This window comes from Pelobates fuscus, chromosome 13 (genome assembly GCF_036172605.1).
Source record: "Pelobates fuscus isolate aPelFus1 chromosome 13, aPelFus1.pri, whole genome shotgun sequence".
In the NCBI taxonomy this organism is placed as follows: domain Eukaryota; kingdom Metazoa; phylum Chordata; class Amphibia; order Anura; family Pelobatidae; genus Pelobates; species Pelobates fuscus.
In genome coordinates, this window is record NC_086329.1 from 10,370,366 (window position 1) to 10,387,704 (window position 17,339).

Below are 17,339 nucleotides of genomic sequence, written 5' to 3' on the forward strand. Positions count from 1 at the left end.
GGGGTTGGAACATGATTTTCTTCCATCAGTTTACAGTTACGAGCTTTAGGCACAAAACAAAAACCATTTAATTGCCACAGACCGACAATACGCTAAGTCAGCCTTGAGATACTGGTTAAATGCATGCACATGGCTTGTAGGCACAAAAATCTAAGCACCCTCTGCTCCCCAACCCAAAAAATGGCATATAAATAAATATAATGAATTTATTAACTGCAAATTCCAGGCTTAAAAAAAACTAGCTTTTATATTGGACAACTGCATATGGATAAATGTATGTATGTGTGTATGTGTGTGTGTATGTGTGTATGTATGTTTGTATAAATGTGTGTATGTATGTATGTATGTGTGCATATTTCTCCTTGTAATGTATTGCGTTTCCATCTGTCAGTACAGTGAGTGTATGCAGTTGTTAGAGATAAGGGTTAATGCAGGGTTAAATATAATGTTAGAAGTGATTAGGATAATTAGTGGTTGATACAGTGCTGTCCTACAATATACAGTGTGTATCACTCAGTGCTGCCCTACGATATACAGTGTGTACCACTCAGTGCTGTCCTATGATATACAGTGTGTATCACTCAGTGCTGTCCTACAATATACAGTGTGTATCACTCAGTGCTGCCCTACGATATACAGTGTGTACCACTCAGTGCTGTCCTATGATATACAGTGTGTATCACTCAGTGCTGTCCTACAATATACAGTGTGTATCACTCAGTGCTGTCCTACAATATACAGTGTGTATCACTCAGTGCTGTCCTACAATATACAGTGTGTATCACTCAGTGCTGTCCTATGATATACAGTGTATCGCTCAGTGCTGTCCTATGATATACAGTGTATCACTCAGTGCTGTCCTATGATATACAGTGTGTATCACTCAGTGCTGTCCTATGATATACAGTGTATCACTCAGTGCTGTCCTATGATATACAGTGTGTATCACTCAGTGCTGTCATATGATATACAGTGTGTATCACTCAGTGCTGTCCTACAATATACAGTGTGTATCACTCAGTGCTGTCCTATGATATACAGTGTATCGCTCAGTGCTGTCCTATGATATACAGTGTATCACTCAGTGCTGTCCTATGATATACAGTGTGTATCACTCAGTGCTGTCCTATGATATACAGTGTATAACTCAGTGCTGTCCTATGATATACAGTGTGTATCACTCAGTGCTGTCATATGATATACAGTGTGTATCGCTCAGTGCTGTCCTATGATATACAGTGCATCATTCCCTCTGTCCCTGCTCCTCCTGCAAGGCATGGCATGTGTGGAGGCTGTTAGTGACAGATGAGAAGTGATCGCTTCCACTTCCTGTCCAGCCTCACTCACAGATGGTGGAGGAGCCTGCTCTGCCTAATGGGACATCCAGCCCTGCGCATGCATTATGTCCTCCCGTATTTTGATCATTGTAACGCTGTTTACCATCACATATTTTGAAGATGAGAATAAAATATAAAAAAACATTTTTGAAATCTTTTATGGAAGCATTGCATTTAAGGAACAACTACCAACACCTGAGATCCCTAATATTCATATTGTGCCTTTTCTTCTTGGTCATAAAAGGTTAAGAGCGATCAAAGATTAAAAATCAGAGCTTCAAATCTGTTCTAAAGATTTTACAATCTGTGCATTAGGGCCCCACAAACCGATATTTCCCATGCTCCCATTAGCATTAAAGAAGACTCCGACAGCCCATTATATGGTCATTAGAAGTGCTGAGACATCAGTCTTCGCTCTCCGCTCTGTAAAGTACAGGACTATTCTTCGAATACTGCTTTCTCAGGATCTTAGTCTCTTCCCATAATGATCTAGCCCTTACAGAACAGCATGTGCTGAGAGCTGGCTTGTGTTGTATTTATAAGAAAGTTACTTTAAATCTTACTGGAAGACAGCAGCCGGTCAGACGGTTTTATGTTCTCAGTAGATGTTGAAAAGCATTGATTCAGGATCTGCGTAAAATAAGGAAAGGAACAATGGGAGACTCCAACACTAGCAGAGCACAAAGCAATTCCACAAATAATGCTGTTTTTATGTTTGTGTTTTTTTTGTTCCCCCTTTTCGGTATGGAGTGCACATCTCATCACCATTAGCCTGCCAGCTAGCCAGAATTCAAGCCTGTGTCCTATTGGACCACAACGACTTTGAATTTAAAGCGTTTCTTTGAGAGCAGAGGGATTAAGATTTGACTTTGCTAATATACACACACTGGGTATTAAGACTTGCTAATGGGAACAAATTCTGATCTTGTTGATATTTAACAAAGTGCGTCCCCATTCTTGTGAACTCGACCGGCGCAATTTCCTCGAGGGGCCTATTTCCGTGTGAACTTACAATCTCATATTACAGTTTGCCAGATATACACAGCAACTATCATACTGTTTATTGGTTAGCCCCCGAACATACCTCCCAACATTTCAAATTTCCAAAGACACGTTGGTTTTGATGGGTGAAACTAGGGGTGCGGTAAGGGTCATTCAAAAAAAGGATGTTTTAGGGTACTTCATGAGCCTCCAATAGCGTAACTGAGTAATAATTTAGAACAAGATAAAGTATTTTATTTTCAGTCATTTTTAAAAACTTTACTATCGACACATTTCTGTGAAGCTCTGTGTACTCATATTCAGCACAAATCATGAATTCCTAAAAAGAGGGACTGTCCGTCATTAAAAGAGACACTTGGGATGTATGATTATGCCTTCAATGGTTCATTATCTGGTTTGGTAGTTTATTAAAAGAGATCTTTTGGCATGGTACTAAATAGGTTCTTGTATTACAGAGACCATGTGGTCTCTGAGTGCTTGGGACATAGCATTGTATGAGAGCTAGTTAATGAATAAGTGGTTATGGTAGTAAGGCTCTGCTGTAAATACATCCGCTCGGTGGTAGGTGACAAGAAATCCCAAATATTATAAAAAGTTCTGACCTCTTGGCTATTGCATAAAATAAATTGTATAGGTGCTTTTCTTCTCTGCCAAACTTAATAATTTAAAGTAATTGTGATAAAAAGTAAATAAAAATGAACCATTTGACTCTTACAGAGGAGGACATTGCTGGCAATGGAGAAAGAAGACGAAGATGAGAGAAATAAAACCATTGAGAGCTTGAAAACGGCGCTGAGGACGAAGCCAATGAGGTAATCTATTGTGGTTATATGGAGTTGTTTAAACTTGTAAAGTGCCACTGAGGCACGAAACGCATAGACGTCTTATATACGGGGTGTAAATTCCAACCCCTCCACCCCCATCCCGCTACCCTTTGCTGTTGTCCAGTTTAGAACTGTAAACTACGAAATAAAGGTATATTTTAGTTTTTCACAAATTGCTGCATTGGGCACTTTATTATTTTTATTTATTTTCGGGAAATTCTACTTTTGAAACTCTATTAGCTATTAAGTGTAGGCAATATTAATCTGGGCACAGCAGCATAAAAAAACAAATCTCAATAGATTGGTCCCACTGACTGTTACTGCCAGAAGGGGCTCTCCCCATCAAGTCTCACTTGGCTGAGAATTTCCCTATCGTGGCATTAACAGTGGCTTTTAATTACTGTGACTCAGTAAGGATCCTCAAAACCAGATAGTAAGCTGGTAAAGTTTACCAATGCTTTCAACTTTAAATATTTCTTGGCCGGGGTGAAGATTTTTATTGAGTTTCCGTGTACAGTAGCCACGTGTTTCATTGTAGCGTGGCAACTTTCTCAAGTAGTTCTAAGGATTAACATCCATGGAGAGCAAACATGGGCAGTGCCACAAACCTAGCCGCAGTCTGTTTACCTGTATCAGACGTTTGTTAATCCGTTACTATGAAAACGTCATTGTATTCTTTATCACTATCTCGCCCTATCTCAGGCTGTCACTCTATAACACACTCCTTCAGCTGGTCCTTTAGAATATATTGAGACCTTCTCAGGCTCTACATTCATGGGCAGTGCCAATATGGCGCCAATAGACAGCAATTCCATATGTCTAACATTCTGGAATTTCCACGTGTTGGTGTCACAGCAGTTTTTGTTTTTTCGTGCACAGCCTGAACGCTTAATGCTTTGATTTAAAAAGACCGGGACCACACTGGCAATGCTCAATGCTAAATGCAAGCTACCCAGTCCTATATAACATATAGAGACAGCCCATAGATGAAACCCAGAAAGAATCCAGCCTGAGACGAAATGCTATGTACAGATTAAACTGTGCCTTCTTGTTGATGTAAACTGCCCTTGTAATTTAAATGGTAATACTTCCATGTTGCAGTTCCCCAGCCCAAAAAACACCAACCATCTCTCCACCAACCAAGTGGTTAAATGTGTGTACAGTAGTGATTGGGCTGTTCTTAAATTTGACGGTAAAATGCTGATTTGTTTACTTATCCATTCTTTTGTGTAGGTTTGTGACCAGATTTATAGATTTGGATGGATTAACATGCATCTTGAACTTCCTAAAAAGCATGGACTATGACATAGCAGAGTCCCAAATACATACCTCTCTCATTGGCTGCATCAAGGCACTAATGAACAACTCCCAGGGACGAGCTCACGTCTTGGCCCATTCAGAGAGCATCAACGTCATCGCACAGAGTCTCGCAACAGAGAACATAAAGACTAAAGTGGCCGTGCTGGAAATTATGGGTGCCGTCTGTTTAGTTCCCGGAGGTCACAAGAAGGTTTTAGAAGCCATGCTGCACTACCAGAAATACGCCAGCGAGAGGACGCGCTTTCAGGTAACCTTCGGCCTCGACAGACCAATAGAACCATTTAACTTCATTACCATTCTCGAAAGACCATGTAATAAGCATGGCTCATAGAACTGAAATACTAGCAAAACTGTGTCATTTCTAAAACATTTACTGCCCTAAAAGCTAATGATCTGAAAAGTAGGTATTGTCCGGGAGCTTGATTTCCATTGCCATGAAGTTCATTGTGACATTTGTGCTGTTCAGGACATCGATAGTAACTAAGAAAAAAAGATCCAGTCTCCAGACCATGAAACCTGATTCCTTTATTTGTGATAACCATACACTGTATACAGGCACAAAGGGTAACATACAAATAATCCATATTAAGAGATTGATGTTAATTTAAAGAGCTCAAATATATGGTACAGTGAAAGTGCAAAGGGGGCAATTGAAGAAAAACCCTTGTAAAATTTACTTCTGGATTTTGGTAAATAATCTAAGACACAAAATGTACACATCTTCATATATATGACAGCAAGAAGGTATACAATTCCTTACTGGATATCCATCAAACTTCAATCTCTTACCTCCATTATCATCATGCAGTTTGAAAAAACTGTGTCCACCAGGTCTTATTCCCAGGCGTTCCAGTGACTGTTACACAAAATTCAGATTTTATTAATTAAAATGGATGTAGTACACACACCTGTGATAGAGCATACTGGGTGTTGTGGAGACAGGCTCAGGCACTGAGGCTAGTGGTGTTGTGGAGACAGGCTCAGTCACAGAGTGTAGAGATATTATGGAGACAGGTTTGCAGACTGTGGTGAGGCCTGACAGAAAGCAGTTGTTGTTGTTGGATTCCATCATAAGAGGTGTGCAGATAGACAATGGTGGTCTTGTGAAATGTCTTCCCGGAGCTACTGCTCACAGAGACGGGAGACGTATTTATAATATTGTTAAGCGGGCAAAGCAGGAAGGGGAATTTGATGTACTTGTCCATCTAGGGACAAATGACTTGGCTTGCAATGAGGTTTCAGAGGTTAAGGAAGTTTTTTGTGTTTTTTCCAATGATATACGGCAGGTTGCTTCCACACTGTCATACCAGGGTACTCTTTATATAGAAAAGACAGGGAAGGGCAAGAAAGGGGGAGGGGTGGCCCTGTATGTGAAAGATAGCATAAAATAGGTCTAGCTGACTGCCTCAATGAATATTTTTGTTCAGTATTTACAGATGAAAATGAAGGAAAGGGGCCTCAGTTAGGAAAAAGGACAAATAAGTAATTTGTTACATGTGAGTTTACAGAGAAAGAGGTTCTATTTCAACTGTCAAAAGTAAAGACAAATAAGTCAATGGGACCTGATGGAATACACCCAAAGTTATTAAAAGAGCTTAGTGGTGTACTAGCAAAACCATTAACGGATTTGTTTAACCAATCATTGTTAACAGGAGTAGTCCCAGAATATTGGAAGTTAGCGAATGTTGTGCTACAAGAAAGGTAGTAGGGAGGAGTCGGGCAACTACAGGCCAGTAAGCCTGACTTCAGAAGTGGGAAAAGTAATGTAAACCATGTTAAAGGATTGTTGAACATCTAAAATCACATGGATTTCAAGATCAGAGACAACATGGGTTTACTTCAGGGAGATCATGCCAAACTAATCATATTGATTTTTTTGATCAGAGTGGTGCAGTAAACATTGCTTACCTAGATTTCAGTAAGGCTTTTGACACTGTTGCACATAGAAGGCTTATCAATAAACTGCAATCTTTTTAAGTTTGGATTCCAATATTGTTGAATGGGTAAGGCGGTGGCTGAGTGACAACAACAGAGGGTTGTAGTCAATGGAGTATATTCAAAGCTTGGGCTTGTCACCAGTGGGGTACCTTAGGGATCTGTACTTGGACTTATTCTCTTTAATATTTTTATTAGTGATATTGCAGAAGGTCTTGATGGTATGGTATGTCTATTTGCTGATGATCCTAAGATATGTAACGGGGTTGATGTTCCAGTAGGGATAAGCCAAATGGCAAATGATTTAGGTAAACTAGAAAAATGGTCAGAGTTGTGGCAACTGACATTTAATGTGGATAAGTGCAAGATAATGCATCTTGGATGTAAAAACCCAAAGGCAGAGTACAGAATATTTGATAGACTCCTAACCTCAACATCTGAGGAAAGGGACTTAGGGGTGATTATTTCTGATGACTTGAAGGTAGGCAGACAATGTAATAGAGCAGCAGGAAATGCTAGCAGAATGCTTGGTTGTATAGGGAGAGGTATTAGCAGTAGAAAGAGGGAAGTGCTCATGCCATTGTACAGAACACTGGTGAGACCTCACTTGGAGTATTGCACGCAGTACTGGAGACCATATCTTCAGAAGGATATTGATACCTTAGAGAGAGTTCAGAGTAGGGCTACTAAACTGGTTCATGGATTGCAGGATAAAACCCACATATTAAGGTTTGCCAGACATAACACGTTATATCTTAAGATGGTCAGTTACAATATCAGCAGCATATTCATGAAACATTCCAAAAACAACCCCATAAAGAATTATAACCTTTTTTTTTTTGCTGTTACATGCACGCGCACGCACGCACACGCACGCACACGCACACGCATTACTTACCTCTGGTAATTTAGACCAGTTGAAAGACTTGAGTGGATTTGTTGGTTGTGGGACATTCTTCTTTTTAAGTGATGGCCCCAGAGGGGCTCCCAGAGGTGCTGCCAAACCCCCTAAAGGTGGATGGCCAGGAGGAAAAGGTAGACCTGGGAGGTGGAGGAGGTGGTGGGGCCATTCCACCTGGTAAAGGCGGTGGTGGTGGAGGTGGAGGTGGCATGAAATTCCCAGGAGGAAAAGGCACAGGGCCACCAGGCATGGGAGGAGGAGGAGGGCTGCTAGGTACAGTAGCAGAGATAGCCCTCTGTAATACAGTCAAACAGAAAAGGAGATTTACTTAAGAGCCAAACAATGCAATGTATCAGCCATTCTACTAGAGAATGTTGCAGCTGAAGCTAAATATTGACAGACATTCATTGCAAGTACAGGATATTGGTTTCAATCAATAAATATTTTGATTTATCAGTATAGATGAAACCTTAAGGGACCAGAAAACAGGGAGGACAAAACCCTACCCTATTACCGTCTCTTAGGTAAGGGATGGTCACCTAGACTGGGTAGAAAGGGGGTAACCCTAGGGTAATGAAACAAAACAAATATTTTGATTTATCAGATGATTTTTGCACTGCATAAATATTAACAACTATTCGGCCCTTAGTGAATTCCATATGCCTGGGGTCGGTGCATGTGATAGAAAAATATAAGTAAATACCTGTAAACCTACTTTATAATAACCAAGATAAAGTTAAACAGTTTTATTTAAACAATTGCCATCCTGTTACATGTTACAGGCAGCAGTTTTGTTGAATAAAAAGGATTTTGTAGTAATTCTGACACCGTTTGCCAGTAATGGCCAATAAAAAGGTCGTCTTGAGAGCTTATCATTTTGTGTGTTGACTTTCAGCGGTGATCACTACTTTCCATTTTCCAAGTGATGCAAACAGAAATCTATAAACCTGTTGTCCACACACATCAAGCCACAGGCACGCAGTGTGCCTCAGAAATCATGTGCTCGATGGCAGTTTATTTGCTTAAGCAAATCCTCAGCCATGCCACAAATTTATATTCGCATTTTCAAGGTATATTAACAGTAAATAACTCACAGCTAGCCAAAGTAAGTTTTACATTATTCCATCTTAAAATATAAGGCAAAATGTAGAAACAGAACTTATAATGCTATTAAAGGATCTTAACATGTATAGCTTGGAGGAAAGACGAGACAGGGGGGATATGATAGAAACATTTAAATACATAAAGGGAATCAACACAGTAAAGGAGGAGACTAGATTTAAAAGAAGGAAAACTACCACAACAAGAGGACATAGTCCTAAATTAGAGGGACAAAGGTTTAAAAATAATATCAGGAAGTATTACTTTACTGAGAGGGTAGTGGATGCATGGAATAGCCTTCCAGCTGAAGTGGTAGAGGTTAACACAGTAAAGGAGTTTAAGCATGCGTGGGATAGGCATAAGGCTATCCTAACTATAAGATAAGGCCAGGGACTAATGAAAGTATTAAGAAAATTGGGCAGACTAGATGGGCTGATTGGATTATTGATATGCAGCCTGCACACAGTTTAACTCTTAAGGCAGGTTAGCTGTTTTACACACAAATGTGCAAATACAGACTCTTAATAGTGCAATAAATACTGTATTAAGTAGGTATAGTTTATTACTCAAGTATAGATCAAAACAAACCCAAGTTGAGATTACCTTTGCATTCCTTGTTGTAAAGTAATACGTGACTGACCGCATCATGCTTCCCCCATCATGTATCTAATTTTGGTGTTCCCAGAACTCTTATAGCTGTCTGACAATCTCACTTACTAAGGTGAAGCTACGTTTATAGCTCCCGTTTAATCTCTACCTCTCCTGATATTAATGTTTCATTGTGCGGAATTATTACACATCTGCCAAATGACTCGTTTATATTCCTATCCCTTATATATCGATATTAAACCGATGAGGAACATTGCGCAATCCAGTGATTTTTGTGTGTTCCTCATTGAGGCAAACCCTAGCCGTGGTTTTAATACATGAATCGTGGATGTCACATTCCTTGTCAATTAAAGGAGTTGTAAACCAGAGGACACATACAAGTAGATTAAATACATGTCACACATATTTAGATGTTTGTAATACGGCAACAAAAACCAAGCTGAGTTGGGGCTAGAAAACGAAACAAAACTGTAACTAGTTTAGCAGCTCTCGATCATACAGTGTAATTTTTACTGGTTTTGGGCTGCTCCGAACATCATTTTTGAAATCACACTGACTGCCGGCCAGGTCCATTTGGGGAGCTTTGAGGGTTTAACTCAACTGGAAAGGCTTTTAAACTGTCAAATACCTAACGAATTTAGTTGAAACGAGACAAAATTGAAATCCTTAGAATTTCAAGTCAACAATGCCAATTTTGTTGAATTGTTTTTTCCCCAGTACAAAATTCCCCTTCATTATCCCAAAGTGTCCCCGAGCTGCCCTGGTATTTTAATGTTTAGTGAGTAAACTGCTGAGCATTCATTACAAAGTAGAGATTGTTATGTGACAGATGATTTAATGAAATTAATATTATTTAATATTTTTTTCTATGTTTCTCAGACCTTGATTAATGATCTAGATCGGAGCACAGGAAGGTACCGGGATGAAGTTAGTTTGAAGACGGCCATCATGTCCTTTATTAATGCAGTCCTTAGTCAAGGTGCTGGAGTGGTATGTATAAAATTTCCCCACTACGTAACGCGTATACATGAACATGTCTGGGAGATATCTGGTGGGTGGTTTGTGGTTTAGAGTTTTCCATTCGACTATGGCTGGACAAGCCTTGATAGATGGGTTTCCCCTGGTATCTCCAACACTCTGCTCATCTGTAATGGGATCATTATGTATTAGACATGTGCAAAAATTAATATAAAGTGATTAATCAAAATAAAATGCCTGGCAATCGTCAAACTAATAGATTCGGAAATTTGATTTGTTCATAACTGAATCGCCCAAATCACAATCTTTTTTTTTTTCTTTTTTCATGTATGGATTGAAAGAATCTTAATTCGTACAATTTGGTTCATTTATGAACTAACCGAATTTTGGAATCCACAATTCCAGGCATTTTACAAGGACGTTTTTTACATCTTTTCTGTACCTAAATAAAGATTGATAATATCTATATATTTTTTTTAACCTTGTTTATTTAAAGGAAAGCTTAGACTTCAGACTTCATCTTCGGTATGAGTTTTTGATGCTTGGAATACAACCGGTTATAGATAAACTGCGAGAACATGATAATTCAACACTCGACAGGTAACTGAATAAAACACGTTTCTTCTATTATTTACCTTTAACCCCTTAAGGACACATGTCGTGTGTGACATGTCATGATTCCATTTTATTCCAGAAGTTTGGTCCTTAAGGGGTTAAATGTAATACTACTTATCTGGTTTGGACTAAATGCTATTTGTTTTAATTTTGCTTTTATTTTCAAAGTTATAAATAAAAAATAAAATAATAAGGTCTACTCTGCGTTCACCAATCCATGCGGGATTTTTCTTTGCAGACATCTAGATTTTTTTGAAATGCTGCGAAATGAAGACGAGCTAGAATTTGCCAAAAGATTTGATTTGGTAAGTCATTCTGACGTTTCTTTCAATTATGCAAATGTACAGATGTTCTTGTTTTTTTTTGTAAACTTTTTTGTGATTTTACAGGTTCATATAGACACTAAAAGTGCCACCCAGATGTTTGAATTAATAAGGAAAAGATTAACTCACACAGATTCCTATCCTCACTTTACATCTATACTTCACCACTGCCTACAAATGCCTTGTAAGTATTTGATCAAAGACCTCTGAGAATTTGAGTGATCGATGCCAGATTGGTTTGCAAGATCCAAAACACTTAAGAGCTCCTCTTCAAAATGTCAGCATTTCATTTCAATGAAGGACAGACCGTGAATACGTCAAATTTTCTGTTACATCTTGGTAGACAGGACAATGCTGCAACAAAGCAGAGGATGTGGTAGGGCAATGTGTCGGGATCTAGAACTGGGCTATTCCAATTCTAGATCTTCTCGACCCAGCTGCACATATCTTGTCTCTGCTTCCTGTAAGGGATGCTCTATACAGGGCTCACATAGGATCACTGACTGAAACCTAAATTAAATTGGTTCCTGCTTGCTCATAAGTAATATATTGAGATACAGGAGACGATGCAGGACAGTGTCTGTCTGTTATATCTGTAGGGATACAGGTCAGTTCCCAATGGATTTAGTTAGGAGTCTCAGTTGGTTCTGGCAGCTTTCTAATGAAGATACCAGAATATTTTCCAAATATTCAGTGAATGTTAGAAACAAGTCTATTGATTCTGTTATTTTCCATGATGATGGATTCACTTTTAGAACCCATTTCTAGAAATCTCTTACTCTGTCTCTATTTGGGCTTCAATATTTCCTGTGAAATAGTTTGTGTAAAAGCACATTATATGGCACGAGAAGGAGTACATGATTTGTGTATTTGCTTATTGTTTCTTTTTGTTTTTTTGCTGCTATCTTTTATTTATAATGATCTGATGCAACAACATCACTTCTAGAATCTGGGCGTTTGTTTCACACAAGAGTAGAAATATCTTCCCTCGTGACTGCAAATAACTGTTTTATCTAGGATTCAATGTTAAAACATCACTCCTATTAATAGATCTTGAGTTCTAGCGTCAATTGTTTCTTTTTAAAGAACGAGATAATGTATCCTCGAGGTCACATTGTACAGACATTGTTTTGTGCTCTGTGAATAAAGAAAATCTGTTTTGATCTACAGTGAATCCCCTTATCCTTTTCATTTTACAGATAAAAGAAGTGGCAACACTGTGCATTACTGGCTTCTCCTGGACCGAATAGTACAGCAAATAGTTATCCAGAACGACAAAGGACAGGATCCCGACATTTCACCAATAGAGAATTTTAATGTTAAAAATGTTGTCCGAATGTAAGTAATAATCGGATTTTAGATGCTTGTATTTACAGCACAATAATATTTCACACTTAGCTGGGATCCATGGGTGCCTTGTAGTTTCTAGACCTTTGCAAACATTCAACATGTCATTGTAGAGCACCTTGCTAAGAAAAATATTGTGTTTTAGCTCATTTTCTGTGAATGCCAATGAATACCTGCAGATTGAAGGAGTCCAGTGACAGAATGGGCTGGGAAGTCTGTGGGCCATGAAATAACTATACGCCATATGGATGTCACAAACATTGGCACAAATTGTTACCCTGACACTCTGACATATTGCCTAATTACCTCGGCACAAAGAGCTTTCTGAAATAAAACCTTTCATCATATCTTGGTGGGTAGGCATGGGTGGGTTTAAATATATAAATATTTTAATAATGAATATATATATTTTTTATTTTTAACTTTGGTATGGCATAAAGTTTATTCCAGGAAATCCTGACTGGAGTACTTCAAGCTCATTGCTGCAGGTTTATGTCTCTTCTACATGAGATATGATAATGTAACAAAGTATCACCGCAACTTTATAAGCCATCTTTAAATGTCTTCTCTAATAACCATCTGTATAGAAGGAGAATATGCTCTGTGTGTAATTATCAATGGGAATTAATGCTGCATCCTTTGCTCTCCGCCAGGCTGGTTAACGAAAATGAAGTCAAGCAGTGGAAGGAACAAGCGGAGAAAATGAGAAAAGGTGACCTATCTGTTCCAATCTATATGTGTGGTTAGAAAGACTTGGAAATGATTGAAGAGACGCAGTACGGGCAAAAGCGGCACAGCCATTTAATAAACCATATCTAGATCACCCCTGTGGCACAAGAGGTTTCATAGAGCAGAGCAGAGAAGACCTAGAGCGGTGATGGCTAATCTTTTCTCTGGAGTGCTTTCTGGGTTATTGTTGCCATGAAGCTCAGCCGACTGAAAATCCCCAGGAACGTGGTTGTAGTTTATGGGACAGGGTAGCCATCCACGTTCTAGTGTTTGTTATAGGAAATCTGGCCATGAGTTACATGTCAGTAATGGGAGAAGTGTGGAACGTGGATATGCTAGCCCCACTAAAACCCTATTTAGCCAAGATTGCTACTGAGGTGTGTGATAATCGCCCACCTGATATATAACTTATTTCGAACCTTAGAAGCCAGCCGCACTCTTTGTTCCATTTTTATTCAAATTAGGATATTTTAACCCTAATCTCTGTTTATCCCATTGCAGAACACCAAGAACTGCAGCAGAAATTGGAAAAGAAAGAGCGAGAATGCGATGCAAAGACTCAAGAGAAAGAAGAGATGATGGAAACCTTGAATAAAATGAAAGAGAAGCTGGAGAAAGAGTCCACCGAGTACAAGCAAGTAAAGCAGCAGGTGGTGGAGCTCACGGCACAAATCCAGGAGCTGAGCAGTGTAAGGCATGGTTTATTACATTTATTATAGCTGTTCTGAAGGATATGCTCATTCCGGTGGTCTCCACGGTCCTTATGGAGCACTTGGTGTTTGCAGACTCCACCAACTTCTTCTCTCGGCTCTTGCTTTTTGAAATAGAAACATAGAATGGGACGGCAGATAAGAACCATTCGGCCCATCTAGTCTGCCCAATTTTCTAAATACTTTCATTAGTCCCTGGCCTTATCTTATAGTTAGGATAGCCTTATGCCTATCCCACGCATGCTTAAACTCCTTTACTGTGTTAACCTCTACCACTTCAGCTGGAAGGCTATTCCACGCATCCACTACCCTCTCAGTAAAGTAATACTTCCTGATATTATTTTTAAACCTTTGTCCCTCTAATTTAGGACTATGTCCTCTTGTTATGGTAGTTTTTCTTCTTTTAAATATAGTCTCCTCCTTTACTGTGTTGATTCCCTTTATGTATTTAAATGTTTCTATCATATCACCCCTGTCTCGTCTTTCCTCCAAGCTATACATGTTAAGATCCTTTAACCTTCCTTTAACCCCTTAAGGACCAAACTTCTGGAATAAAAGGGAATCATGACGTGTCACACATGTCATGTGTCCTTAAGGGGTTAATAGCATTATAAGTTCTGTTTCTACATTTTGCCTTATATTTTAAGATGAAATAATGTAAAACTTACTTTGGATAGCTGTGAGTTATTTACTGTTAATATACCTTGAAAATGCGAATATAAATTTGTGGCATGGCTGAGGATTTGCTTAAGCAAATAAACTGCCATCGAGCACATGATTTCTGAGGCACACTGCGTGCCTGTGGCTTGATGTGTGTGGACAACAGGTTTATAGATTTCTGTTTGCATCACTTGGAAAATGGAAAGTAGTGATCACCGCTGAAAGTCAACACACAAAATGATAAGCTCTCAAGACGACCTTTTTATTGGCCATTACTGGCAAACTGTGTCAGAATTACTACAAAATCCTTTTTATTCAACAAAATTGCTGCCTGTAACATGTAACAGGATGGCAATTGTTTAAATAAAACTGTTTAACTTTATCTTGGTTATTATAAAGTAGGTTTACAGGTATTTACTTATATTTTTCTATCACATGCACCAACCCCAGGCATATGGAATTCACTAAGGGCCGAATAGTTGTTAATATTTATGCAGTGCAAAAATCATCTGATAAATCAAAATATTTATTGATTGAAACCAATATCCTGTACTTGCAATGAATGTCTGTCAATATTTGGCTTCAGCTGCAACATTCTCTGGTAGAATGGCTGATACATTGCATTGTTTGGCTCTTAAGTAAATCTCCTTTTCTGTTTGACTGTATTACAGAGGGCTATCTCTGCTACTGTACCTAGCGGACCTCCTCCTCCTCCCATGCCTGGTGGCCCTGTGCCTTTTCCTCCTGGGAATTTCATGCCACCTCCACCACCACCGCCTTTACCAGGTGGAATGGCCCCACCACCTCCTCCACCTCCCCCAGGAGGTCTACCTTTTCCTCCCGGCCCTCCACCTTTAGGGGGTTTGGCAGCACCTCTGGGAGCCCCTCTGGGGCCATCACTTAAAAAGAAGAATATCCCACAACCAACAAATCCACTCAAGTCTTTCAACTGGTCTAAATTACCAGAGGTAAGTAATGCGTGCGTGTGTTTGTGCGTGTAACAGCAAAAAAAAAAAAGTTATAATTCTTTATAGGGTTGGTTTTTGGAATGTTTCATGAATGTGCTGCTGATATTGTAACTGACCATCTAAAGATATAACGTGTTATGTCTGGCAAACCTTAATATGTGGGTTTTACTCTAGAACAAGCTGAGCGGTACCTTGTGGGTTGATATTGATGATACCAAGGTGTTCAAGATCCTGGATCTAGATGATATAGAACGCACATTCTCAGCTTACCAAAGACAGCAGGTAATGTCCCCGTCTAACTTACTGTATGGTTTTTATAAAGACAATCACACCTGTAGAAGTATTTATGTAATTTTTTTAGCCAGAGAGCGATTTTTCTATAGTTGAAATACAGAGTTTGTAAAAGCTTCCATTCATTAAGAGCCAGCTATAATCAGACCACGCTGGTGATAGAGCTCTGTGGTTTATTCTGGTGAAATTATTGTAGATTTCCTTTTTTTCTGAAATTGATCAATCGAATATCGTGAATATATAGTTTTATGGAAATATATATTATATTAATACAAATTATGGAATTTAACCAGGAAATAGAAATTTTTGGTAAATCTTCAACACTAGAACCAAGTTTTATAAAACTTATGTAGAACGTGTTTTGCAGGAGATACAGTCCATGATAATTTATAGTCTGTTATAGGCAACGTATGGTAATGTGAGTAAGATTTGAGTCGCTGATCACCTCCCTTGGAAAGCCATAGGTTAAACCATAGTGGTTAGAATTCACCAAACAGATAATCTAGAAGGAAATTTCTTTTGAATTCAAGTCTCGAGTCAATATAACATACAATAAAGCGGGACTGCAATCTCATGTTCCGACTGTTTAGTGAAGTCTGGCAATGATTAATGTTTTTGGTACATATTCATTACTGTGTATCTACTGGATGTCTCTTTAACTGGAGAAGCTTATTGCAAATTTCTGTTGCACGTCTTTATTAAAAGCACAGCTCTAGAGCACACTACAGGCTCTATGATCGGCTAGTTTTAAAGAAATTGGTCAATACTGCATAATCTAATGTCACCTGCATGAGTTTTACATAAAACCGTTGTAGAGTCTCTTTAATTGTGCATGCTTTCGCAATTCAGCTTTATCACAAGTGATTTCACCAAGCACCTATTCATTTTATTTTTAAATCTGAATTCTTTGCCGCTGCAAAACGTACTTGATTATATCTTGCTGACTTTGCTTTGGCTACTCTCTATTCTCTTCTTATTTGCTGCGACCGCTGAATTGCACGCAATGATTGCCCTTTACCATGCTTGCGATACGGCTACAGGATTTCTTCATGAACAACGGGATCAAACAGGTGAGTGAGCTGCCGCTTTTACTTCTACAGCAGTACTAACATTTATTGAAATAGCCAAACCTGTTCCAAAGAACAAATGGTCGTTTTATCAGGGATCTACTCTTAGAGCACCACTCTCCATGTTTAATTGGCGGGGTTAAAATGAGTAACTTGCACAATATACCAGCTCTCCCATGATGCTTTGCTAGACACATAGTGGTTGGGGTCTAAAAACTCTTGGACGTGTCCTACTGGTCACCCCTGTGCTGTACATGCCCTAAGGAATTAATGGGCATTTTTAATTTCAGTGCATGTTTCCTAACTGCCCAGTGTTACAATCATGTTTCTTTTTAATCCTGGTGGCCGTGTAATGCACATGATATGTAAAAGTCCATACTAATTATTTTTTTTTCATTATTATTGTGTTATCCACTGGTGTAAATCATTATTCCTCCAGGTATTGTTAGGAAACTTTTTTGGGAGTTTTAGAAAATATTGTCTAACAGCACCTGGTAAACTAATACACAGGACACACCTGGTATAGTGCTTTGTAGGGCAGTCATAATGCATCAGTTCTCCAACTGCAAAGCATATTCCACCAGAAGATATTTATCTTGTTGGGGACATTGTGAAGGTACCC

General features: G+C 38.9%; 1 protein-coding gene across 7 annotated transcripts in view; it reads left to right on the top strand.

Annotated features, from left to right (window-relative positions):
• The window catches only part of DAAM1 (dishevelled associated activator of morphogenesis 1), a 121,495-nt gene that overhangs the window by 81,810 nt on the left and 22,346 nt on the right, over positions 1–17,339 (top strand). For 6 of the 7 annotated variants that reach the window (XM_063440059.1, XM_063440064.1, XM_063440060.1 and 3 more), the window contains 12 exons: positions 3,057–3,151; positions 4,397–4,730; positions 9,909–10,019; positions 10,504–10,607; positions 10,861–10,927; positions 11,012–11,129; positions 12,145–12,283; positions 12,946–13,004; positions 13,523–13,710; positions 15,063–15,359; positions 15,534–15,641; positions 16,691–16,720. In XM_063440059.1, the coding sequence (XP_063296129.1) occupies positions 3,057–3,151; positions 4,397–4,730; positions 9,909–10,019; positions 10,504–10,607; positions 10,861–10,927; positions 11,012–11,129; positions 12,145–12,283; positions 12,946–13,004; positions 13,523–13,710; positions 15,063–15,359; positions 15,534–15,641; positions 16,691–16,720 (1,650 nt within the window). The remainder of the gene's footprint in view (positions 1–3,056; positions 3,152–4,396; positions 4,731–9,908; positions 10,020–10,503; positions 10,608–10,860; positions 10,928–11,011; positions 11,130–12,144; positions 12,284–12,945; positions 13,005–13,522; positions 13,711–15,062; positions 15,360–15,533; positions 15,642–16,690; positions 16,721–17,339) is intronic. The other variant, XM_063440065.1, reaches the window with a different exon arrangement.